The sequence below is a fragment of the Saccostrea cucullata genome, unplaced genomic scaffold, assembly GCF_032062105.1.
Source record: "Saccostrea cucullata isolate Sc308-1 unplaced genomic scaffold, CSIRO_AGI_Scuc_v1 ctg2665, whole genome shotgun sequence".
NCBI classification, from domain to species: Eukaryota; Metazoa; Mollusca; class Bivalvia; order Ostreida; family Ostreidae; genus Saccostrea; species Saccostrea cuccullata.
In genome coordinates this window covers 33,416-60,773 of record NW_026935933.1, presented here as the reverse complement: position 1 = coordinate 60,773, position 27,358 = coordinate 33,416, and the positions used below count along the sequence as shown (strand labels likewise).

At 33.9% G+C, this 27,358-nt stretch overlaps 1 protein-coding gene across 2 annotated transcripts in view; it reads left to right on the top strand.

Annotated features, from left to right (window-relative positions):
• Window positions 1-790: 790 nt before the first annotated feature.
• Window positions 791-27,358, top strand: part of LOC134244255 (protein mono-ADP-ribosyltransferase PARP14-like) — a 34,501-nt gene continuing 7,933 nt past the window's right edge. The window contains exons 1-19 of one of the 2 annotated variants that reach the window (XM_062726514.1): window positions 792-1,081; window positions 2,402-2,511; window positions 3,306-3,759; window positions 4,163-4,279; window positions 7,052-7,213; window positions 7,665-7,937; window positions 8,192-8,443; window positions 8,693-8,923; window positions 9,336-11,066; window positions 11,319-11,810; window positions 12,023-12,105; window positions 12,299-12,529; window positions 12,747-12,968; window positions 13,648-13,747; window positions 17,119-17,301; window positions 20,090-20,155; window positions 22,277-22,468; window positions 25,385-25,597; window positions 26,046-26,248. In XM_062726514.1, coding sequence (XP_062582498.1) covers window positions 898-1,081; window positions 2,402-2,511; window positions 3,306-3,759; window positions 4,163-4,279; window positions 7,052-7,213; window positions 7,665-7,937; window positions 8,192-8,443; window positions 8,693-8,923; window positions 9,336-11,066; window positions 11,319-11,810; window positions 12,023-12,105; window positions 12,299-12,529; window positions 12,747-12,968; window positions 13,648-13,747; window positions 17,119-17,301; window positions 20,090-20,155; window positions 22,277-22,468; window positions 25,385-25,597; window positions 26,046-26,248 — 5,499 coding nt within the window. In that variant the 5' untranslated portion in view covers window positions 792-897. Of the gene's footprint in view, window positions 1,082-2,401; window positions 2,512-3,305; window positions 3,760-4,162; window positions 4,280-7,051; window positions 7,214-7,664; window positions 7,938-8,191; window positions 8,444-8,692; window positions 8,924-9,335; window positions 11,067-11,318; window positions 11,811-12,022; window positions 12,106-12,298; window positions 12,530-12,746; window positions 12,969-13,647; window positions 13,748-13,893; window positions 15,348-17,118; window positions 17,302-20,089; window positions 20,156-22,276; window positions 22,469-25,384; window positions 25,598-26,045; window positions 26,249-27,358 lie in introns of those variants that run through there. The other variant, XM_062726515.1, reaches the window with a different exon arrangement.

Below are 27,358 nucleotides of genomic sequence, written 5' to 3'. Positions count from 1 at the left end.
GTCATGGTCTCCAGATGCATGATCTGTCATATCTCTCTGTTCAGATGCACACAATAAATAAGAAAGAAGTGCAAAATCTTGAATTTTTCTTTCCACACAGGTCTAAGTAGTGAATTTACTTATTTCATTCTCAATATATGAAAGTTGGACTAATCCCCCTCCTTTTAAGAAAAAATAATAAACCCACATTACTACTGTTTACTTCAGTGTATTTAATTATATCCATCTTTTAGAATGTTGAACATGCATGATTTGGTAACAGATTTTATAATAGGTGTAACAAAGAAGTTCGAAATCAATTTAGATGCCAGTGCAGATCACTCCACTTGCAGAAAACCCCTACAGAATACCAGCTCTTTAGTATAAAGTGTAGAGATGATTTTTCTAAAAGTTAAATAAAATCAAGATTTCATTTACAAAAGCTTCTCAAAAACAAAAGTATTGCACAAAAGGTTTATCACTCTTCATTCAGATATTGATTTAGTCAGGCAAGCTTTTTAAAAGCTGTTACTTGTATAAAATAAAAAGCATTTGACGGGCAATTTTTTCTATTTAAGAAAAGGGCAGTAAATTAAGAAAATTAAAATCTTAATATCAATAAAATTAAAATATTAATATTCATGCGTGTATGCTCATTATTTCGGCATTTATTCAAATTCAATTTGTAATAATTATGTCATAAAAAATGTTAGGAGAAGCAATTCGTCGAATTTATGACGAAAGTCGGACTCGGAGTACACAAAAATGCGTTCGGAAGATGAGTTTCATGAAAAAGTCCGAAGACATACGAATGATCTTTTTCAAGAATGCAGAAAGAAAACGAAAGTAGATATTTCGTGTTCAAAGGCCATGGGATGAATATGACATTACATTTCTAAGTAGTAGACCATCTAAAGGATGTCTGGAAGTGCGTGGAAGCAGACTTTGTATCGGCGTTGTGTCTATGTTTACGGCGATGGATTGGAGACATTAGAAACCGATCCCACTGGTGTGGAGGGATCCTGCGCTGTTGTCACTGTTCCTGACCCAGCAGATCAAAGGGGCGGGCGCAGACTTTTATTGCTTTTTAAAGACGAGAAATGTACGTATGAAAATGATATTACTTATTAAATTCTTTTTGGCGGGCGATATATCTTTATTTCTTATGTTACTTGATGCACAAAAAAGTGTGTTTGAACAGGGATATCACTGGCTCAAATATTCACTTTCTGGGAAGTTTTCCATGTTTTAAAAATGAAAGTTGATTTTGGAAAATACATGTATTTATCTAGTTAAAGTGACAGCAAGTTTAGAAAAAAAAGATGTGTTTCTGACTTCAAGTAACAAGTCTAGGTCATATGAATCATCCGAATTTATAAATAGAGTATATATGAATTTTTATGTTTTTTAAAAATATGAATAACAAGGGAACTTTTGATCATGATATACATCTAAACAGTCTTAAAATAAATCACTCATATGTACAAATGTAATGTAGGTGAACTTGTTACCCACAAAACTGTTTTAGTTTAAGCTTGTTACAAATGTTAACAACATGTTTCAGTGATTGGGATAAGCTAGGAAGTAAATGTGACAATGGCGCACTCCAAGTCAGTATCAATGTGACATTTCAAAATTCAATGCGCCAAACAGACTTTTTAATGGGACATTTCCTAGTTACAAACTTGCAATTGATTACTTGCTGTTAGAATTTCAGTTGACTTGACTTAATTGAAATTGTCAAATTATTGAATGACAACATTAAAGGATACAAAATTAGTATATTTAAATTCACAAGTGTCAGAAAATAAACACTGCAAATTAATTTCAATTCTTTATTTTTTGTCTCCGATGTTTGACATCTTTAAATTTTCGTTCTGGTTTTTCCTCCGAGACTACATCAGTCTTACTGCCAGATTCATCTCCATTCGTTCTGTCAGCATGTTATACTTCTTCCGGGTCATTTTCTACCGATTTACTTGAATTCTGTTTGTTAGGATTGTTAAAATTAAGAAAAGTCTGCCCTTTATCGGTACGAGGTATTTTCTTAGGCAGCATGCTGCACGCCTGACACCAGTTTATTTCGTGCACATTAGCCAATCAGAAAACACTGTTTGATTAGATACTGGAAAAAAGAAAGTCATAAGAACGCTTTAATTGAACGACATTAAATACTATTTTATCAAGCGTAAATTGACAGCGATTGTTTTGGGAAATACTACAAGCGCTTGGGGGAATGCTCAAAGTTCAAAAGTATGTAGTGCATGATTATATATGCGCCACGATGGCGCAGTGATTCTAATTTTAATGTGACATTTTGAAATTTAATGCGACTATGGCGCAGGGCGCATGCTTATCCCAATCACTGCATGTTTACAGATCAAGCTTTAAATATATTAAATAATTATCTTTTTTTATGCAGATGTCCAGAGCTATTTAGAAGCAAAATGCATTAACTACAAAGGGTGTGAGTGGAGAGCTGAACATTGCAATAATGCCTGTGATATTCCAGACGAATGGGAACAATTTGTGGTAGAAACCATTTCTCAAAATATAAAATGAGCATAAAGAGAATATGAGAATTAGTTGCTTGAAGGATATTTGTAAAAATTTCAAAAAAAATATTATAAGAATACATGTAAAATATAAGTATTTTAAGATGTTATAATAGTACATGTATTGCAGAAATATACACTACGAAGATTTATTGAATTTTAATATGAAAGCTTTCTGGTACAATATGGCTCAATTGCTTCAGTTTAAGATTTAAGAATAAAGAAAACTGAAACAAAATTGACTATGTTGGCATTGGAAATTATTCTAGAATAAGATAATATTTGTTTTACAACTGAACTATGTCTTACGAGTTGTAGTAGGTACTTATTTAATTTTATTGTGTATGTAAAATAGGGCTGTCACGGGTACCCAAAATGACCTGGAACCGTGGAAACAATTAATTGGGGTCGGGTACGGTTCCGTTTTTCTGGAATTCGGTTTGGTTCCGATTTGTAGAATAGAGTAGGTTTTACTATAAAAATGGAGTCAAAAACGAGAGATTTGTTAGTACATTGCCATTATAAGGTGATTTAAATAATTTGGTACAATTGTTTTCTAGTCAGGAAGCTACTTTAAACTAGTTAATATAATGTTGCTATTTCTAAGATTAAATGAAAATATTCTTTTTGCTGTTGAAAATAATACAATATATAATAATAGTACCCGAACTGAAAAAAACCGAAACTGAACCAAAAAAATCAGAACCGACCCGACCGGAAAAATTTTGGAACCATGACAGCCCTAATGTACAAACAATGCCTAATTTGTAGGGAGCATCATCCCAGACTCATATGCAGTATCCATCCAATGAACCAGGATCCCAGCAGAATGAAACATACGCCAACATGCCTGGTAGACAAGATGTATACCATTTACCAATGCCTGATGCACGGATGTATCAGGCTGCAAGTGGTCAGCAGATGCCTTTTGCTCCAGGGTCAAATCCCCAGTTTAATCCATACATGTTTCAGGGCTTTCCCCCCTCACAATATCCGTTATCCATGATTCCTCAGGAAGGAGCGACAGCACAAGGAAACCCACCAGAGGGTGGACATTTTCCAATTCCACCACAATTATGGATGCAACAAATGCAACAAATGCAGCTGATGTATGAGAAAATGAAAGTAGCAGGGGGTGCAGGTGCCCCTCCCCCTTACTCTGAGGAGGAAGCTGAATCAGGAGGAGGAAGTTTACCTGTCAGCAGTTCACAGGGAAGTGGGTCAGGTAATTTATTTCTGTGAAAATTTATTGCTTAAAATGGAAGCATTTGTTTGTATGTTTGATATGTTTGACATGGAAGTTATTTTACTGTAAATTAATCATACAGGAGGGTCTTGATTTTAAGGTCAAATCTATTATGAAATCTTCATGAAGAATTACTTTGATCCTATTTTGACTTGAAGTTTATTTGATTGTTACCTTTTTGTGGGATAAGAAAGGGTATTGAAAAATTATTCTAGTATTCAAATGTATAACAATGGTCTGTAGTGCTTGTTTACAGCACTTGACTGAAAATAATAATTATTTTTTACTTGTATTTGTAAGAATGCTTCCAGGTCAGCATCTTTTACCTCATAAGTCATGATGATAGAAGGGTATATAAAAAATTAATGTTTCTTTAAAACAGAAACTCATGTAAAGTCCCATTCTATGGAGCAGCTAAACATGGACAGAGAAGCATCTGCTGAGTATGATCCAGACCAAGAAGATGATGGAAACCCAGAGAAGGAAGATACCAGAACAGGCAAGGATCATTTGAAATAATTTTGATGATAAAACAATAATTTTGATTAAGTATTTATATATGAATATCACACAAACATGCAGTGTTATAAACATATTTGTCATGTTAAAGTTAAGATTTTTAACAATTTCTAATTTCAAGTTTAAGATCTTGGAACATGGTCTGATCTGTTGTACTTTTTCTTTTTTTTCGTAACATTTGGTACCTTGTCATGAAAAAGACTGAAAAATCTGCCTATGATGGTCCTAAGTTGAGTTTTTAGAACAGTAAAACTCTGTTGTAATGAAGTCACTGGGACCTATGAAATTACTTTGCTATATATATTCGTAATTCGTTCTATAACCATAAGGAATTTGTTAAATAAGCTGGGGATCCAAGATAACTTTATATGGAACGCCGTCACTGCCTTATAGCAGAACACTACTATTGCATTGTGTCAACCTTCCATTACATTATGTCAACTCTTTATGACATTAACCCACACTACTATTGCATTGTGTCAACCTTCCATTACATTATGTCAACTCTTTATGACATTAACCCACACTACTATTGCATTGTGTCAACCTTCCATTACATTATGTCAACTCTTTATGACATTAACCCACACTACTATTGCATCGTGTTAACTTTCCTTTACATTATGTCAACTCTTTATGACATTTACACATACTACAATTATATTTCGTCAACTTGCATTTCGTTATGTTTACTTTTCATGAGATCTTAGTTTTTATTAACTGATGTGAAAAGCTCATGCCATACTGTGCGCACTCTTCTACATTATGTCGATTCACTATTACGTTATGCGAACACGGATATCCTCGGCCTTTATATGAACATAACGTATTTTCCACGTTCCGCAAGCTCTAAAAATGGCGGGAGAAAAAAATGTCGTAAAAGAGATTCTCAGCAATTTGGGAATGACATCTTTAAATGAAAACTTTAAGCGACAAATGATTGACAATCTTGAAACGTGCAAAGCCTTAACACTGCAACTGTGAATTAAAGTCACGTCGAAATTCAATGGTGTTTACTTTAATCTCATAATTAAATAAATCAAATATTAAGAGTCATTCAGCAATCATTTTTTTCTTTTTATTTTGATTTTTTTTTAAAGTCTTAAACTTTGAAGGACATTGCATTAGTTTCACAATAAGCTTAGCTGAATTAAGTTGAAAACTTTTTTCTATAAAACTAACAGGCCTGAGAGCTTCTCCGCTTTCCGTCCTTGGTCTCCAACCATATACCGCCCCCTTCCTTGTTCAAAATTCCCATATCTGCCACTGATATGTGCCCATGCATGCTTACTAAGGCATATTCAACTGATTTAGATGAGCGACTGGTAGATTTTTGTAATAGAATTCTGGCCCTGGAATGATTAAAAAAAATTACTAACTCCAGTGACGTAGCATCTTTTTTTGAAAGAGGAGGTCAGCCAGAAAAAAAATCATTACCCGAAAAAACAAGTCAAGAAAAAAAGTCCAAGCCCGAAAATCCTATTTCGGGGAGAGGGGTCCAACTTCGATCAGTCCTATTTTTTTCCAGACATATTACATTACCCTTTAGTGGATTATACTTCAACAAAAAGTGGGGGTGGGGGCTATACAGTTTCAATGAACATTACATTTTCTATAGTAAAGTTAAGTCTGGGAAAAGAGGGGGGTTGATATTATGTGCCTGTAATTTGTCCTAATCAATCAGGACCCCCCCCCCTTCTTACCAGTCATTAAAACACGGTCGTCAACATTCAATATATACTAGATATACAGCTTTGAGATAATGTAAATGTTTTTTTTTAACATCAGGTAATGAACTTTTGGAATCAACATGATAAAGAGTTAACACAATATAAAGATGTTTTTAAATCACATAAGAAAGAGTTGACATAACGTAATTATATATCCACATCACGGAATGGAGTTTTGACATAATGTAATAAAGTATTGATATAATATAAAGATATCTTCACATTACGTTATACACGTTTTACACCACGTAATAAAGCACTGACGTAAAGGTAAGATGTGTTCACCTCACATCATGATGCCCTCGCCGTAAAAAAAAGATAAATCCATATCACGTAATAATGCTTTGATATAATAGAAATATACACTCCCAAAAAGGAATGGGCTTTTGACTTCATGTAATGATAAGTTTAATTATAAAACACAATTTACTTGACGTAATGCAATTTTGACCTCACATATTAAAGAAATTAAATAATGTAAAGAAAAATTCATTTCATGCAATAAAGTTTTAACACAATGTAAACACATTATCACTTCACATAATGAATTTTTTACTTCAAGTTATGAAGTGCTGACATAATGAAAGGATGTATTTAATTCATGTAATGCAGCATTGACATGATGTTAAGATATATTTACCTCATCTCATAAAAAATGGACATAACGTAAAGATATGTTCACATCACTTAATGATAAATTGACATAATAAATGCATAGTTGTATGCTATAAGGCAGTGATGGCGTTCCATAACTTTGCTATATCCGTGAATTTGCAATATCCCTGTTCTTACTAAAGAGCTGTACTGTATGAGTATTTTTATAGCATGGAAAGAACACAATGGATAGGGAGATATGTTCAATGATTGTTAAATTATTAGAGCACCTTCTAGATTCCAAGGGACATTATCAAACATTGGTTTCTCTAGCTGTTTATCTGTAATGGAGAAATAAACAAACACCTGGACATAAAAAAACCAGTAGGAGATAAAGATGTTTTTAGATTTGTAATCTCTTCTTTCAGAGGTGGCTATGATTAAAGTTACAAATATTCCATCTGGTACATCCGAGGATTCTTTGCTGTTTTTCTTTGAGAATCGAAGGAAGAGTGGTGGTGGTTCAATAATAGACATTGAGTATGACCAAGATACACAGTCAGCTGTTATCACTTTTGAAGACCCTGAAGGTAAATATTTTGAAGAAAAAAAAACATTAATGAATTGGATTAGGGTCCCACTCTGCAGGCACCCTATGGTTATCAGAGAGTCTGTCTGTCAATTGGTTTGTTCAAATGATATTACAGTGAAACTTATCTAATTTGGATCTTGTGTTATCCAAAATCCTGCTTATAATGGTGTTATTTTTAAGTGCAATCATTGCAGTAAATTCATTTTTAAAAATGAAGTCTAATTTGGAATATTGCTAATGGCCATTTTCTTTGAAACCAGCATTGTCCAGATTAGACAAGTTTTACTGTAATTGTATACAGGTCCTACATATAGAGCAACTAAAATAATGAAGTATCATTGAGATTTCATGACTTTATTATTAATTTATAGCGACAAATGATTTGTTATATTTAAGTCTATATACAAATATCTTAGTGTCAACATAATTTTTTATCCTTTCAACTGAAGCTGTAAAACGGGTGTTGGGGAAGATGCCAATATTATTTTCTGGAGTTCAGATAGGAGTGGAAGAGTTTCGACCAAGTTTAGAAGTTGAGAGTGCAGATCAGGAGGAAGTGATGGAATCTGAGAACATTCTAGAAGTTCGGGGTGTGTCAGACAGAACAAGCGTAGATACAGTGGAAATGTACTTTGAGAACACTCGTCGTTCTGGAGGAGGAGATATAAAAAACATAGAAGAAAAGGAGGGGGTGTTTTACATTGTGTTTGAGGATGAAAGTGGTGAGATATTTGGATAAAAAAATTCCGTAGATGTCATTTTGTGGTTTCCTTACAAAAATGTGTTTCAAAAATATTAATTTAATAAGGTCTTTATTTCAAATTCAGATATTATTGTGTATTCTTTAATTAGATTTTCGTTTTTAATTACTTTAGTTGAAAGTTGAGGTCAAAATATCATTACAGCTTATTGCAATAACCAGTGCTGCCTCTTTTCTGTTTTCTCTTCTGAAACTGTATGACCTTTGATGTTTCAGTTATTGAGAATGTATTGCGGAAAAGACATAAAATTGATGGAACAGTTATTGAGGTATGCCGATATGTTCCACCTCCTCCTCCGAAGCCAGTGTCAATGTACCCAAATAAAGTCTTTATCAAAAACATCAGTGAAAAAACAACCAGAGATGGACTGGAAAACTTTCTGGAAGCAAAAACCGGCCTAACACCCACAAGTATAGAGTATGGGGAGCTGGAGGGAGCAGCCTTAGTCACCTTTGAAGAAGATTTAGGTCATATCAATTAATTGAAATTCTTTTTTCAACAATAATGCATTTTATTGTACCTTCATGTATGTTTTAGTCCTCAACAGCAAATTATATGTTGGATCCTTGTCTTATTTTGATAAAATCATGAAAATATAATGGCTATTTGATAGAGTGCAGTTTATAAAATTTGAAAACAAGTATATGCTACATTCGTTTGCTTGTGGTCATTTTGAAAAATAAAGGTCAATGCTTATTTTTTTTCTCTGTTAACAGATTTTGAGAAGTTACAGCTGGCCTGTAAGAAGAGGAGTTTAGACAAGTCATATCTGGAGGTATCCCGGGTTCCCATCACAAACTGTGTCATTGTTAGAAACATCTCGGAGAAGACATCTCGAGATACTCTTCAGTTTTACTTTGATAATAAAAGAAGGAGTGGGGTGACAGGGGTTTTGGACGTCAGACAGTTTGATGGATTTTGTCTGGTCTACTTTGAGGAGCCAGAAGGTTTTTACATTCTACATTGATCTTTCTTTATTTCCCTATAATTATAAAATTTTTTAAAAGAAAGATGGACTCGAGAAATTGTTAAAAATTAAGTAAAATAATTTGGGAAAAATGTTCCTGAAAATTTTCCCATAAACATAAATAGAGTTTTAAAATCCACAATTAGTTAGCCTCTTATTATCTTGGCTGAAATAGCCCCACCCCCCCCCCTTTTTATGCAAGGAAAAAACTTTTGAAATGCAGTTTTCAAGTCACAGATTCAGATTAAAAAAAGATGAAAATTTAAAAAAATGATATAATATGTATGGAACACAGATCTAGAATAGAATCCAAGCTTAGGTTAATGTTTTCTTAATTTATATGTTTGAATTCAGCTGATTATCTTTAATTGTCTTTTTCTTTTTATTTAAAGCTGTGGATTTGGTATGTAGGAGACAACACAAAGTTGATGGCCAGGTTCTTGATGTTAAGATTTATTATGAGTGCCTTGGACAAGTAGAAAGCGAAGAGGAAGGGCCATTCCAACCTCCAGGACCATTAGAACTTACAGACCTGGATACCAAGAAACTTCAGTTCCTTATCAAATCACCATCAAATCAGCAGGCAATAGACAAGCAGCTCGAGGCTGTGTATGGAAAGCCTGTCTGGCCAAAGAAGTCTAAATCTGTGTCTCTCACAGTAGATTGTACCTTGACTGCTGAAACCAAAGACTGTAAGAAACTGGCCAAAACATGGGAAGCCAAGGTGAAGGAAAATCTGAACAAATTTTTGGATCTTCTGCTTGTTACCAAACATTCCACTTTACAGGAAGCATTCCCTCTGGTGCTCAATGAGCTGAAGTCCTTGACAATCAGTAATCCTGATGCTGTTGCTGTTGTCCTGGAGAAAAGCAATCATGAAATTTATGTGACAGGTCACATACAGGCATCTCAAGAAGTGTCCAGACAAGTCAGCGATATCATTAAGAAAGTAGAACAAGAGTTGGACAGGAAGAAACAGCAAGTTCAAGAGGAGAAAAAGATTAAAAGACATCAAGTGCTGATTCTACAGTTTTGTAAGTTTGAGCAGAATCTTCAAAAGAAGTATGAGGGCATATCTCTAAAATATGATGTAGGAAAGAACTGTGTCTACTTTGAAGGACTTAGTGGTGATGTTACCCCAGCAATAGTTGAAATGTATGAGTTTTTGAGTAAAGTTGTGAAGGCTGAGGTAAAGCCCTTTTCTAGATTTCTTAGAAGTTTTCTGGTAACCCAGCCAGTGTGCAAGTACGTAAATAGCAAAATGAAGGAAAATGACCTGATCGGGGTCTGGGAGCCCTCAGAAGGAGATGAAACTTTGACAGTTTATTCATTGTCAGACCAGCAGGCTGTTAAGGCAGCACATTTACTGAAGGAATCTGTGATAGAGACCCCAGTTAATGTGAAAGATGAATCAAGACCTCTGCTTTCACAAGAAGAATGGCGGAGCAGATCTACAGAGATTGAAAAAGAAGGAGAGGGTTTAATAAAAATAATAACACAGATAGACCAGAGCAGAATTCTTATTCTTTGCACTGACAAGTGGGAAGGTCTCAGTCGAGAATATGTTGATGATTTTATGATGGAAAATACTATATATGAAGAAACATTGCAACTAGACTCTGGTATGATGAGATATATACAGATGAACTGTGCACAAGCCATTGATAAAGTTGATAAAGATATTCAAAAGGATAAGGGCAATGTAAAAATCAGTAATATTGGTATCATGATTAAAGGTACCAAAACGGGACTAAATAAAGCTAAGTATGCTGTTGATCAGATAGTCCAAGGTGTTAAAAAACAAGTTCATCCCATTAAGAAGCCAGGAATAAGGAAACACTTAGAATCTACACAAGGTCAGGACAAAATTCGATCAGTTGAAAAGACCCAAGGTGTTGTGATTGATGTGAGTGATGAAAGCTTGTCTGATGAAGACACGGATAGCACAGTTCTAAGGACTGGCGTACCAAGACAAGAACTAGCCGTCTGTGTCACACCACTAGGAAAGAAAATCTCAGCCATGGTGGTCGATATGTTAGAGCTGGAAGTAGATGTCATTGTAAACCCGGCCAATAAAGACATGAGACACATTGGAGGATTGGCCAAAATTATAGTGGAAAAGGGTAAGATGGACACACCATATTTAGTTTCTTTTGTCGGTTCATATACTAGCAAAGAGTTATAAGATTTTTAGGAATTTAATTATTGACATTTTTATGGAGTGTTCTTTGATTTCACCCTATTTTAAGTTTACGCAAATGAGACGAGCAAATTGGGCGAAAATAAAATGGGGCCAAAAATTTCACTTTATACAGTAGTACATAGAAAATAAATTAATTTTACAAGCATAGAGTTATAAATTATAATTTTCACAGGTGGCAGGTCCATTCAGGAAGAATGTAATGATTATGCAAGAAAGAAAGGTCGCCTTATGGAGGGACAGGTCTTCTTTAGCTCTGCTGGAAATCTGAAATGTAAAGGAGTTGTCCATGCCGTGGGTCCCGTCTGGCAGAACGGCACCAATCAGGAGGAAGAATACCTACGCGAGGCTGTGTTCAAAAGTTTGGAGGCCACATCCGAGAACAGATTCACCTCCATTGCATTTCCAGCTCTGTGCACTGGTGTGTTTGGGTATCCTATGCGAGAGGCCACTCGAGTGATTGTTGTGGCAGTGAGAGATTTCTTTTTGGAGAATTCCAGCTCTCCCGTAGAAGCTGTATATTTGTGTGATGTGAGTCAGGACACTGTGGAAGGATTTGTGCGGGCCATGAAGAAGGAGTTAAAAGATGTAAAAGTTAAATCCCCAGAGAGCAGACCTTCAGGGAGTAGCAGTAAATGGAAGACATCTTCTGGTCCTGTCCCTGCAGGTATGGGATTTATAGAATCTAAAATACTCGGTAAAAGTTGTATCCTCTTAACATATTAATGAATGAAATACTTTTGGCACTCGTATGAATTTTGTAAATATTCATGTATACATATACACATAGTAATAATTAAAATTAATTTAGAATTAATACTTGCTTATTATACTTGCTAAAAAGATAGCTTTAATGAAAAGATATTAATGATTCTGCAGAGAGGAAGTCTTTCAAGCCCTCCCCTGTTGAAGCTGGTAATATCACTGTTCGTGTCATCACTGGACAAATTGCCAAACAGACGGTATGGATAAATTGAAAATTACACATGATCTAATTTTAATTGGGTTATTGTAACTGTATTGTCTTACATTTTTCTTATCTGACAATGTAATTAATGTCATAATTTTCACATAAATTTCCACGACCAAATATGAACATAAAAACAGTTGTTATTTAGTCGTTTACAGGAATTTTTTGGTCACTTTATTATCTAGGTAGATGTGATCGTGAACACAACCTCCAAGGATCTGAAGTTAGGAAATGGTGCTGTGTCTGCCTCCCTTCTAAAAGCAGCAGGACCAGGGATACAGCAGGAATGTGACCAGAACTACCCAGGGGGCATTCAGCATGGCAACATAGCAGTGACATCTGGTGGTAACCTTAGTTGTCAGTTCATCTGTCACGGGTCACTGCCTGGCTGGGATCAAAAAGGACAGGCATTAAAGGTATATTGACCAGTCAATCCATATGTCAGGAATATGTGTTGGTTCTTTTCTGCATATGATAATGGTTAATACAGTGTACATACAGAATAATGATGGTAAAAGTATTTTGGTAACAATGTTAGTATCATATGCATTACAGTATGCAATGTATGATCTTTTGAAATTATTTCAGTAATGATATTTGAATGTAAAAGAAACATGTCTGGATATTCTGCAGATTTTAAGAACATTTTTGGAGAAATGCTTGAACCATGTAGACAGTAACAGGCTTTCATCAGTAGCATTTCCTGCCATGGGAACTGGGAACCTAGGATACCCCAGAGACACAGTTGCCAAGGAGATGTTTGATGCTGTCCATAACTTTGGATCCAATAACCCCTCCACTACAATTTCTGATGTTCGATTTGTATTATATGATAAGGACACAGAAACTGTCAAGGTATATTTTTATGCCTGCATTTCTCATTGTGTAGCTGTCACAGCTTTGATATTTGATTAAGATAGGTCTTATTGTCATTATTGAATTATGAAGATCTTGCAGAATGAATTTCTCTTTTGAAATAACTTGCAAATTTTCTTGGAGTTCTCTAACTGACATTAATGTAACAAGAACTGTATATACAGATATGATATTTTGATCTGCAATAAAAAAGGGATGATTATTACTCATTAAGCAAAACTAAATGATTTCTAATTATGTCAATATGTTTCAATAATTGTTGTTTTAATGAGTACTTAGTTATATAAATGATGTATTCAAATGTATGTACGATAACATTTATTAATACCATATACGTAGAATCACATGTTTTCGTGTGGTCAAATTTTTGTGGTTTGAGAAAAATTTTTGGTTCCTGAGGATTTGATTTCATCGATGAATAATTGTTGAGTAGTTATGCATGTAAAATTTTACAATTCATGGTGGTCATAAATTCGTGGGTCTCTTGATACCTTGAAAACAACAAAAATTAAACAACCACGAAAATTTGTGATTTCACAGTGGGTCATTTTAATCAGTATGAATTCAGATTTTCTGCTTATTTATCTATTATTGGATTATTACCTGATGGTGATCTAAAAACAGATTTTTAATATTCTGTTCCACTATTTAATTCCAGGCTTTTGAGAGAGAAGAGAAGCGGCAGGGTGGTGGAAGTGGTCGCCATGGACGACAGTTTGGCAGCAATTCTCAGTATCAGTCACCCTCCAAAGTCAGGGGTAAGTACAACAAATCCTTTATATACCTCAATGTTCCATTTATTCTGATAAAGTTGAAGATGTGTGCTCAGTTAGAAGAAAATGGTAGGCTCTTTAAAATTGTTTACTGTTCTAACTAATTGGGCAAATGTCTTTACCTTTATCAGATTTCATGGATGAAGGGAGTGAATCAGATGAGGATGAACAAGATCCATTATCCTCTGAAGTACCAACAAGATCTGACTCTGAAGATCTAAGTGAGGAGGAATCAAACCGGTCTTATTTTGGAGGGCTACAGCGGCGTGAACTTCACCGAAAACGAAAGCTTCATAAGAAAAAAAAGTTAAAAGCAAAGACTCCTTCATACGTACCATACAGCCTGAGGGATGAAGTTATAGATGAGGATGATTTAGATTCATATCAGAAGAAACTTGATACAGAGAATCAGCAAAGGTCACCTTATTTTGGAATGGCACATCAGGGTCTTGGTTACCCTAATGTCGACATGCAACCAAGGAACCCTTTACGAAACCCTGTTATGCCACCGTATACAATGCAACAAGCATATCAAATGGCACAGGAGAAGGATTACCGAAGAAGAAATATGAATGAGTATAAGATTGAGGAGCCAAGAGAAATACCATCAAGTGATATAACTAATGAGATCTTTAGAGATAGAAACCAAAATCCTTACTCTGGAATGAAGCACCAGTTTAAAAGGTCAGAGTCTGTTCCTGTCATGCCCAAAAAAGCACCACAGAGACCACCATTACACAAATCTTCATCATCACCTAGAAGCTTTAAGATTGCATCAGATGACTGGCTTGAAGATAGAGTTATGGACACGGCTATGAGTATAGTTAAGAGAAACTTTCCTGATATTAGAGGTTTACAGGAGACCTGTGTAGCATCAGTTGTGGGTCAGCATGGATTGAAGAAGCAGTCGGGGAAATTCCTGCAAATCATCAACACGCAAGGCAACCACTGGATTCTGTTGTCAAATATTGGATGGGACCACCATCATGTTAGGGTCTTTGACAGCTGCTACAGAAAGTTAAATCCAGACACAAGAAGTTGTATTGTTGCCCTAGTACCAGCCAGTCAGAGTACAATAAAGGTACTAATGCCAGTCTATCAGAGGCAGGAAAACAAGTCTGACTGTGGCCTGTTCGCTGTAGCGGCCATGTTTGCTTTAGCTCTTGGCAAGGATCCATCAAAATGTTACTGGGATTCGCGAAAGATGCGGTCATTTTTGAGAGACTGTCTCGATAATGAGTTATGCCAGATGTTTCCTTCTAGTCCTACTCGTGTTAAACAACTTCGCGAGAAGGAGTACGATATTGAAGTCTGTCAAAACTGCTGTAATTTTCCGAGTGATAACCCCACGCTGAGACTATGTTCAAATTGTCAAAGTGGAAACTTAGATACAATGTTCTATTAAATGTATTTGAATTATTGCACTCAGCTGCTTTGAAGTGCACCTACAAGAATGATTAAACTGCCCATTACAGGCTGTACTTGATTCAAAAAAGTGCCATATATTTTTTGCCATTATTATATTTTTGGGATTATTTACCATGAGTTGTGTGTAGGAATAATTTTTTGTGGTTGGAAAAATGATAAAAACTGTGTGATCATATTTAGTTTGAACATGTTGAAATATCTTTAATATATAATGATATCTTCACAGATTTTTCAAAGTTCCTCTGATTGCATAATTTTAAATACCCCATGCAAAAAATTTCTACTTTTACACTTGCAAGTCTATGATTTCTTGTAATTCAATGTATTTAAAAGTTTTTACATGTACTTGTTTTCAATTTTGACAAAAATTGCATTTCAGTAAAAGTGACACCACGAGTACATTGATTCATTGTCACATAAATGAATTGGTGTCGGAAGCAAATTGAAAATGTAAGAGAAAATTATTTTAGACCTAAAAAAAAACCTGACAAGCAAGAAAAAAAGGGAAATATGGCCTTTGTCCAAACACAAAAATCCTATTTCTTGGGGTTATGATTTAACATTCTATTTATTCTTTTAACAGGAGAATTTACTTATATGAAATATTGTAATTTTGTCAGATTTTTTTCTCTCTATATGCTTAATGCATTTGAATAGTATTACATATTCCTTTGATGATTGTGGTTGTCAACTGGGCAGGTTGTATTCACATACATCATGTACATTTAAGAGTCTATAATTATAAAAACAAAATGTGGCATTTTCAGGCAGAAAAAAAGTTTTTGACAAGGAAAAAGAATACATGATAAAGATAAAAGTACATGAACATTACCATTTTTTTTATGTGTATTTAAAGTATAAGTTAGAAATGTATTAAAATGCATCAGTCCTGCTTTTTACATTGTATCTCTTTATAAACTTGAGATATATTTCTTAAGCAAATATTTTTTTGGGTAAAATTTAAGAAAAGGGAGAGGAGCCCCTAAATCCATCATTGCATTTGCCTCAAGTAATAGTAGGCATGTTCACTACATGCATATACCGGTATATGCCTGTTTTACTATAATAGGAAAAAAATCCTGCTGACTTTTTTTTCAGCTGTTATTGGGCAGATCATTTTATTTTTTTTTTCTTAGTTTAATAGCTAGATGAAAACCCCATGGCACTTCTGTGATATTTAATTACAGAGATATTTTAATATTTTTGAGAGCTTTTAAACAAAAGTTATGTTTTCTGACCAGTATGCTTTCATTTTGTTAATATTTTATTGGCATTCCTATATTTTTAGGAAATATTTTACCTGTGTTTGCTTGTGATAGATACTGCTTTAAAATGCAATAATTTTTATTCATTTATAATTCATCATAAACATCTCTATATTGCATTAATAAGTTCTGGCATCACTTATTACAAAATCATTATTTATAGGAAATTATAAATTCACTGCTGTAAACATATATGATTTTCTTTAATAAAAATTCTATCACAAATTAAAAGTTGTCTTTTTATTGGATAAGGGGTCTCAGGGTTATTTAGATTCAAATTAATTTAAGTACATTGTATTTACATTTATTTGTAAAACAGAGACATATTTGAAAAGTACACTGTGCCTAAACTGCCTATACATAACTTCATATGTACAGTAACTCTTATCGATAAAAGTGGATCTTTTTCCTTAAAGTTGAAAGCCATGCTTTATACATTACTGTTACCTATCAAACACAATGAAATTAAACATCAGCTGAATGATTTAATTAAATTAAACTGAATAACACTTTGATCTTGAAAAGTTACCTGCATGGCGAAGTGGTTTGAGCATCTGCTCTAGAGTGGCGGGGTAATGAGTTTATCCTTATGTCACAGGTTGAATCCCACTGTGGGACGTGGAAAATTAATGGGAGATTTAATTTAATTTACATTAACTTTAGGAGGAGGAGGATCATTTGAAGCCGGAGGAAATGGAAATAATTCCCCGAGTGAATTATCTGACTCGGAGGAGTTTGCCTTAGATATTGGAAATCTTCAGCTAAAAGTTTATCAGGGTGATATCACTAAAGCTAATGTGGATGCCATTGTTAATAGTACAAACTCTGACTTTGATCTGACAAGGGGTGAGTTTTTTTTAAGGTCACCTGAGTAAACTCAGGTGACCTATTGCTATCTCTTTTCGTCAGTCGTCATACGTAAACGTTGGTCGTAAACTTTTGAACATTTTATCTTCTTCTCTGGAACCACTGAACCAATTCCTACCACCAAATTTGGTATACAGCATCTATGGGTAAAGGGGAACAGAAATTGTGAATTTAATGGTCCTGACCCATGAAATTCATGGCCCCAGAAACAGGGGTTCTAGTGCTAGGGAGGGGCTATATAGATTACTGTAAACATATTACATTTGGCTGTGTATATTCTTTTTAGCACTTTTGGCAGAAAGGAACTTCCCCTAATTCAAGTACAACGCTAAATGTCTTGCACATATATATATATATACATAAATACGAAAATTGAGAAATGCGCTAAATCAAATTTACGCTTATTCGTTAAAAAATCCATTTCTGTCAAATATCGTACATGCTAAATACATGTATAATACATTTACAGTATATAGTGAAAATGCATTATTTCTTTGAAAATCTTCTTCTCTGCTCCTGGATATTAAATAAACTAACAAAGTACTTAGTTATGATGAGCAAGAGTGTCTCTTTCAAAATTGTGAATTTTATGGACTCAGGGTCAGGGGTTCTGGTGTTAGGGTGGGGCTCTATTGATTATGTAGTGAAAATGCATTTATTCTTTGAAAATCTTCTCTGCTTCTGGGTATAATGCCCTGTTCACACGACAAGTTTAATTCGCAGTAAATTAATGCAAAGTAAACTAATGTGAATTAAATTCTACTTCTACAGCCAGGCGTCAGTGAGGCTATTATGACGTCATTTGCAAATCACGTCACCTTATGCAGAAGCAGATGCATTTGACATAATGTTACAGTGTCTGTACACACATTAAATGATTAACACAAATTTCCGTAGTTTTTCACTCAAAAATAGCACAAATACTTCAAGCTGACCATGGACATGTGGCATTTGACCTAATTTTGCCATTACGCATGCCTGGGAATTTAATTCGAATTAGCTTCGCTTGGCGTTCACACGGAGCTAATGTGAAGTAATTTAGTGCGCAGTAAACTAATTCGAACTAAACTAATTCGCATTAAATTCTCCGTGTGAACACTAAGCGAAGCTTCATGTAATTCGCAGTTACTTTACATTTAATTCGAATTAAACTCTCCGTGTGAACAGGGCATTAATGGTCCTGACCCATGAAATTCATGGCCCCAGAAACAGGGGTTCTAGTGCTAGGGCGGGGCTATATAGATTACTGTAAACATATTACATTTGGCTGTGTATATTCTTTTTAGCACTTTTGGCAGAAAGGAACTTCCCCTAATTCAAGTACAACGCTAAATGTCTTGCACATATATATATATATACATAAATACGAAAATTGAGAAATGCGCTAAATCAAATTTACGCTTATTCGTTAAAAAATCCATTTCTGTCAAATATCGTACATGCTAAATACATGTATAATACATTTACAGTATATAGTGAAAATGCATTATTTCTTTGAAAATCTTCTTCTCTGCTCCTGGATATTAAATAAACTAACAAAGTACTTAGTTATGATGAGCAAGAGTGTCTCTTTCAAAATTGTGAATTTTATGGACCCAGGGTCAGGGGTTCTGGTGTTAGGGTAGGGCTCTATTGATTATGTAGTGAAAATGCATTTATTCTTTGAAAATCTTCTCTGCTTCTGGGTATAATGCCCTGTTCACACGACAAGTTTAATTCGCAGTAAATTAATGCAAAGTAAACTAATGTGAATTAAATTCTACTTCTACAGCCAGGCGTCAGTGAGGCTATTATGACGTCATTTGCAAATCACGTCACCTTATGCAGAAGCAGATGCATTTGACATAATGTTACAGTGTCTGTACACACATTAAATGATTAACACAAATTTCCGTAGTTTTTCACTCAAAAATAGCACAAATACTTCAAGCTGACCATGGACATGTGGCATTTGACCTAATTTTGCCATTACGCATGCCTGGAAATTTAATTCGAATTAGCTTCGCTTGGCGTTCACACGGAGCTAATGTGAAGTAATTTAGTGCACAGTAAACTAATTCGAATTAAACTAATTCGCATTAAATTCTCCGTGTGAACACTAAGCGAAGCTTCATGTAATTCGCAGTTACTTTACGTTTAATTCGAATTAAACTCTCCGTGTGAACAGGGCATTAAATAGACTAACTTAGTATATAGTTATAATGAGCAAGAGTGCCTCAACCAAATTTGTGAATTTCATGGCCCCTGTGCCAGGGGTTTTGCCATTTGGTGTAGGGGGGGGGAACATAGTCTGAAAATAAAATAATGCTTTGAAATCTGATCTTTGGTATGAATCAACCATATATAATAAAATAAAATTTATGATAATATTTCCAAAATTTTGAAATAAGTGGCCCAAGGGTCAGTTGTTCCTGTGGGGTGGGGTGCCAAACCAAATTCAATTGTTCGAAAGTTGTAACATAATACTCAGGTGACCTATAAGGCCCTTAGGCCTCTTGTTTTTGCTTATAATCATGAGAAACTGTTTTGCAATATAAATTGATCATTATATAAAACAATATTTTTTGTCCAAGCTGTTATTTTATAAATGTACCCTCTGAAATAAATGACATTTGTTATAATTTAATCCATGTATTAGTAGTTGACTGTCATTTGTATTTTATAGTAAATTAAGATCAATTGAGCTAAATTCTGTGTATTGACAAATTTCCATAATTTTATATTCAGGTAAGAGAAATTAAAGGTTTTCTTTTTTTGTGTGATACAGGAATAGTATCAAAACTGCTTTTGAAACTTGGAGGTGATGACCTGAAAACACAAATAGCTCTAAATAGTAAGTATCAATATTTTTATGGATATTTTTGCAATGATATTATAAAATAATTTATCATATTTAGTGCACATACTGCATAAGTGTTATTAATCAATTGATGAATTGCATATCTTTATCTTCCTACACATGCTAATTACCCCGATATGGCAAAGACTTCTGAGAAAAAAGTTTAGATGATACCAGTTTGTTTATGAATATAAATCACATTTTGTGTGTTTTTTAATTTTCTGAGTGTGTCCTTTTTTAGCTCATATGAACCATATGAAGGCTCAAGAGAGTTTTCTTCTGAAACCATGCACACCCACAAATGGAGATATAATTATGAAATGGTTAATATATTAAATGGCATCTTCTCAAGAACAGCTGTAACAGAAAAAAATGAAACTTATGTGAATCAATCATTACATAGTGTACATTTTTAGGTGTAACCTTAAGGATAGGATGGGGTCACAAAAGGAGAACAAGTTATATGCAAGAATATACATGAAGCGAGTATCCGTAAAATTCTTCTTCTTACACTAGTGTATGACCATCAAAGTCATAATTATTTATTTTAATACAGAAGCATCCTCAGGTCATGTATAGATTCAAGTTTGTTAAAATCATGACAAAGCACTGGTTGTACATGTAGAGTAGGGCCTGATGATTAGGAAAAAAAATAGAAATTGATGAGGTTGGTGAAACTGGAGGGGACTACATGTTTCCTCCTAGTTATAGCTGTCAGTTAATTTATCCAACTTGGTCTTCCACACTTTTTTTTAAACACTTGCATGCAGATATTGAGCTGATTTTTGGTATAGTGGTGTATGACATAAGTTATGCATGTACAGATCAAGTTTGCATTTTGTTCCTTGTTATTGAATTTTGATGGAATTATGGCCTTTCAAATTTTAAAGGATTGTCCATATTGTTTTTACTAAACACTTGCAGATATCGAGCTGATTTTTAGCCAAACTTATTGCTCAAAGAGTAATAGCTGAGTATTGTCAGGCTGTTCAAGGCAGGAAAGTGTTGACCCCATTAAAGTCATGCACGGATCTAGAGGGGGGGGGGGGGGGGGTCAGGGGGTCGGGGGGTCAGGACCCCCCATGAATTTCCAGGTTTATAAATTTATATTTATAACCCCCCCCCCTCCCCCCACGAAATACGATTTGGAACTTTTGACTACTTTTGGTTTTTTTTTTTTTTTTTTTGCTTGTCAAGAAATTTCTGAGTTGTAATTTTTTTTTTTTTGACAGGGGTGGACCCCCCCTGGGGAAAAATTTCTGGATCCGCGCCTGAAAGTTACATGTAAAAATATAGTATTTACTCTCAATCAGCCGCTTTTAAGATAATACATGTACAAATGCTGAATAAAGCAACAAAAATAAAACGAAGCTTTATCTACAGTGGAGCCTCGTTTATCCGGACGCTCTGGTTCCTAGTCAATTTGTCCGGAAAATTGAAGCACCCGGATACCTGAATTACTAGTTAATCAGAACAAAACAACATTAAAAAAATCCATTCCAATGAAAAATTGTTGGGATACTGAAGCATCCAGATATCTGGCATCTGGATATCTGAGGGTCCACTGTATACAAATAAACATCTGTAGGAATAACTTTGAAAACTCCAGTCCTTAGTCAAACAGCATACTTTGAAATCACTAATTTTTGTGGAGGTTTAATTTTTTTATTTTCAAGGTATGGGGAGACCCACAAATTCATGACAACCATAAAATGAATTTAATAAGCATTATTAATCAACACTTGTTAATTAAACAACAAAAACAAATTTCCACATATCAATAATTTTTTTCTCAACCCTAAAAAATTTGCCCTCACGAAGATATGTGATTTTGCAGTAGTTCTTTTGTGTAAGGTATTTTGATGGTCAGTGTTATTGTAGCATAGTTGGTATCTGAGTTTACATTCATGAGTTATAATTGAAGTTTGTATTTTGTTCTGCTTCAATGATTTTTTCACAAAATTATGCATTTATATAGGGAACCAGATAATTACACTTGCCAGAAGGAAACTATTATTACTATAATTATGCGATACTCTCACAGTGTTTGTTTTATTTACCATATAGTTAAAAGATCAGTTACTGATTTTAGAAAAAAATTCTATTTCAACTTAGCAAAAAGCTTGAAGGAAGATGGAATAGCTGTGACAACATCAGGGATCAAAAGTCGTCTTTCATGTAATTATATCCTACATCTTGATGCTGAAAATACCAAAGAATCTTGGGAGCATAAAATTTCAAAAACAATTGAAAGAGCAGATGAAATACCTGGATGCAAGTCAATTGCTTTTCCTACTTTGGGACAAGGTACATGTAATAATTATACTGTGAAGAATTTTTTCTTGAATAGTAACTTCTTTAAAAGAATCTACTTGCATGCAGCTCATGTTTGACACAGCTAGGTATTACCTGTATCCTTTATTTAGCAGTTTTAGCTCAGAAATTTTAATATACAACTAGGTCTTTTTAGTTTAATTTAAGGTACTATATATATCATTTAAATCAGTCAAACTATTCAATGTGCCACTGCCTTTATTATTGAAAAACAACCCAAAATATTATTTAAGAACAAAAGAAATGTGTTTTTAGTGAAAGAGAGTATACATGCATTAATTAGTACAGTCGTTTGGCCAGTTCCGGATTTTGGCCAGTTCCGAATAATTAGTAATTTAAGGACTGATAATTAATAAATTCAACGGTGTAAAAATAAATTGATTTCTATGGTAAGAAGGCTTATTCATGAGTGTTTGAATTATGTGAAGTTTTGATTTTTTGCCCTCAGTTTGGTTTCGTTATCGTACTTGAAACAGTCGACACACTTTTACAATGCAACAAATCTGAATCACCTCGACGCGTAAATATGCAGAAAAACCTCTGTAGATGCATACATTTTTCACATAAAACAACGTTCTAGGTATCAAAAGTAAGTTTGATATGTACTCTAACATATACTAAAAACATGTCAAAAATAAATATTTAGAACACTGGAAGATATCGAAATATTTTCGTGCTCTTATTTTACCGGTTCCGAATACCCATTTTAAACATTATTATAAATTCACTCTTCGATCTTTTCTTCATTATAAACGTGACTTATTCTACCCCCGCTTGAAAAACAGGAAGAAGCGGCATATAGTAATGGGATGTTTGTCCGTCCGTCCGTCTGTACGTCCGTCTGATATGCTCTGGGGTATCTATTTCTTATCCGCAACCCCTCTTCTACCACTGAATGAAGTTTAATGAGGCTTCACAGAATTTAATGAGTCTTTCACAGAATCTTTGTTTATCAGTGCCAAAGTGCACCTTTATAAATTTTGGATCTGGTACATAATTTGGGCTCCCTGAGAAAAACATAGATACTGCCATTCTTTGTAATATTGAAAGGTATATCCATCTCTTGTCCGCAATTCCTCCTATACCACTGAATAAGATTTAATGATACTTTCACATATTCTTTATTGCATTGTGACATTGTGACTTATTATTTTACTTTTTGATCTGACATTTATTTCGGGTCTCCCAGAGTAAAACATGGACTTTAACTTAAATAATCATAAAGGAGGCGTGGGGTATCATTAAAATGAGCTCAGTGCCCACAGTATACCTCTAGTTTCTCTTCAACCTTTGGAAATACAAATAATTTATTGGTAAGCAATTAATTTAACTTTTCTTAGGCATGCCAATGGATAACGTCTGGGACGTATATTTTTTAATTTAGGGTTGAATTGAATAAGAATCTCTAGGGTATCCGGAACCCGTCGGCTTATTCGTAACTGGTAAAATGGACACCTATGGTAACTTGCGAAATAAATTTTTTTGAGGGAAGGCTGAACTTTTATGAAACAATATTTAATTCCACAAGTCATCGAACTACCTTGACAAAACACTTAGATTTTGAAATAATTCCTAGTATATTTGCAGCACCGTCGAATCGGTTTCTTATTCGGAACTGGCCAAGTAACTGTACAATCGTCATAAAATAAGATGTTTACCAATATCATGTACATTTCCTTATAACTTGTAAAGAAGATGGGCGCATTTGGCGGGTGATCTGCAGGAATCATTTGTACGAAACATTAACGGTTTAAATGTCCATGATTTGGTTGGCTGAACATACCTGGTCAGATTTTACAAACACATCCATGGTTTTTTTTTCATTTAGTTTGAAAGACATTGTGAAATTGTAACATTTATGTCCATTTCTTTCTAGGGGGTACTATAACATAGTAATATTTCACAAAAAATAAAACCTAAAATATATTTAATGCATAGATGCATACCTGTACATGTACACTCTGTACATTATAAAATAGAATAGAATTGATTTCGCTTGAGAACCAAACTGAACCAAAATTTATCTAATTCAAAATTTTAATACATACGTACATAAAATGAAACTGACAAAATAAATGGTTGCTTGCCTGAATGAAAAAAAATTAACGCCCCATGCCAGGCTCGAACCAAAAACTTTTCGCTTCGAGTGCACCGAACAGGTAGCCTAACTTTCTGAGCTATCACCGCTACACATGTACAAATGTCTTTAAAAGGACAAAGATGCACCACATCGACACATTTGGTTTTTTGGGGAAAAGTTTTTTTCGTGGTCTCTGGGTCTTCTCTCCATTTTTTAAAAAAGTGTAATCGTTTCTTTGAATTAAAATACACACAAATAACGTTTCAAAATCATGGAGAGAAGACCCAGACATAGAAAATATTTAGAAAAATGTGTTTCAAAATGTACAATTTTGTACCAAATATCTGATATGGCCAATTTTCAAGTTATTTTTTAGCAAATCAAAGCTCAATTTCAGGAAAATATTTTCCGTTCCTGTTGCACAGGAACCCGATAAATTAAAAAAATGTTAAAATTTCATGTGACATGTCAATAAGATTTTCACTTTTTAATTATGCCCAGGTTCCTGCCGAATGCCAATCAAAAGCGCCCTTGTTCTTTAATCAAAAATATAATAAATCTACAAAAATTGGCTACCATTGGGTAAAAATGATTCTCATAATACTAATTCAATTAATAATTTACCAAGCCCTATGAATTAATTAAAAATGAAAATATACTATATATTCCATATGATACAATGATTTTTTACAATGATGTTGTTTCATTTATAATTATAAACTTGCAGGTTTCAATTTTCTGTTTATATGGGCTATGCCTTAATTAAAATACTTATGTTATATATGTCTTTTTTTTTAAATTTAAAATAGCTTTTGGAGTAAAGGCTGAAAATCTTGCCAAATACTTTTTTGAGGCCTTGAAAGAAGGACAAGAAAAAATCAAAAATTTGAAAGAAGTTCATATTGTGATATTTGAGTCCAAACTTATAAGGGCATTTTTGGAGTCCTTTAAAACTTGCTGTGAGAACTACAAACCTAAAGATGGTGGATTCTTCAAGAAAATGACAAAGATGTTTGGTTTTGGTAAGTCAGAACTTGGAATACTTTGAGGAAAAACAGCAGCTTGTTGGATACTTGGTCCATAATTATTTTACTATAAAAATATGTGTACCGTACATATATTTCTGAAAAATAAACCTTTAAAAGAAAGTAAGAACTTTTGCATGCAAATAACAAATTTCTTTCCAGTCAAAGTTAAATTTTTTTCAGTGAATATAAAGGTGAATATATTTTTAAATGTTGAAAAGTTGACAACTTTCACATTTTAGAAGTACGACTAGTGGAAACATTGATATTCTACTAGTGCTCTTTAACAGGACAAGAAAGTTGCATGTGAAACACAGATATGTACTTGACATTTATTAGTCATTCATCAACACCAATGTAACCATATCCGCAGAATGTAAATGTTTGCAGTATAAGTATTGCAAATTAATGTCACTGGACTTTTTTTTTTCATTTTTTCCTGCAGGTAAGCAAGAAAGCAATATGTGGGAAGGAGCTCGCAAAACTCAAAGAATGCCTCTAGATAAGAGTTCTGTAACTTTGGTGATTTATGCAGATTCCCAAGAAAGAATAGATCAAGCAATAGATATGGTTGAAAGAGGCATTGACTCCTGTATTACAAAGAAATTTTTTAGTGACTCAGTGGTGAAAGAATTCACACCCCAGCAGGTTTGTTAATGGCTTGCTTCCAAACCATATGAGTAAATTAATACTGTAGAAGTACTTTTTTCCGTGTGGTATTAATTTACGCTATGTACACGGTCACAAATTTTCCGCGGAAATTTGTCCAAGCGTACTTGATATAAATGTAAGACTTATAGTGACAGTCTAGAAAATCCGCGTAATTTTCTACCTGCGGATCAAACAGAAATTGAGATTCCACGGAATTATGACCCCGTGGAAAAAAGTACGTCTACAGTATATAAATTACATAAATTGCTTAAATTTTATCGGTCTGTCTTTCTACTACCATAAATCAAGTCATAACGTTTTTGCTTAATTTAGAAGCAGGGCAATTCCTGGAAAAATTAAACAAATGCAAACATTGCCAATGATTACATACATGCTTCCACCACAAAAAATGTATTTGATTAAAGCCGCTTCATCTGAAACAGGCACATATTATCTTAAACAATAAAAGTACGTCATTACATAGATAATATATAAAAATTAATTATAAGATTGATTTAATAGTTTATTACAACAATCCTTACATGGAAAACATAGACCAAAAACCTTGTTGACAAACAGCAGTTCCTGACGGGAAGTTAAGATCTGTTTTGAAGTCTGCACCTTTGAAAAATATACTTTTATCGGTTATATCTAATTATGAAGAGAATTCAAACCCGAGTATTTTTTTCCATTAGTAGAATCTTAAGTCATGATATATCTTTTAAAAATTAAGAAATTAACTGAATTTAATCCATAGTAATTTTTATACTAATATGCATATTTACAGAATAAAGGAAAATCATATATTTTTTAAAGATTTTTTAAAAAGGGAGTTTAGTAACGAGGGCTAGAATATTGCCCGTGTACACTTTGTTGTGGAAAAAATGCTCGGGTTTGTTCTTCATGAGTTATACATGTAAGCGATAAATTTAATTTTTCGAAGGTGATTTCACGCAATGTAAACAAAGGATTATTTTTTTGTGTGACCTAACAAAAATTATTTTTTAAACTTTTGAATTTTGATATCTTTAAAAAGAAAAAGACTTTGGAGATATAATTCGACAAAAGTTGAAATAAATTATGGACAATTATTTTTCAAGGAGAAAA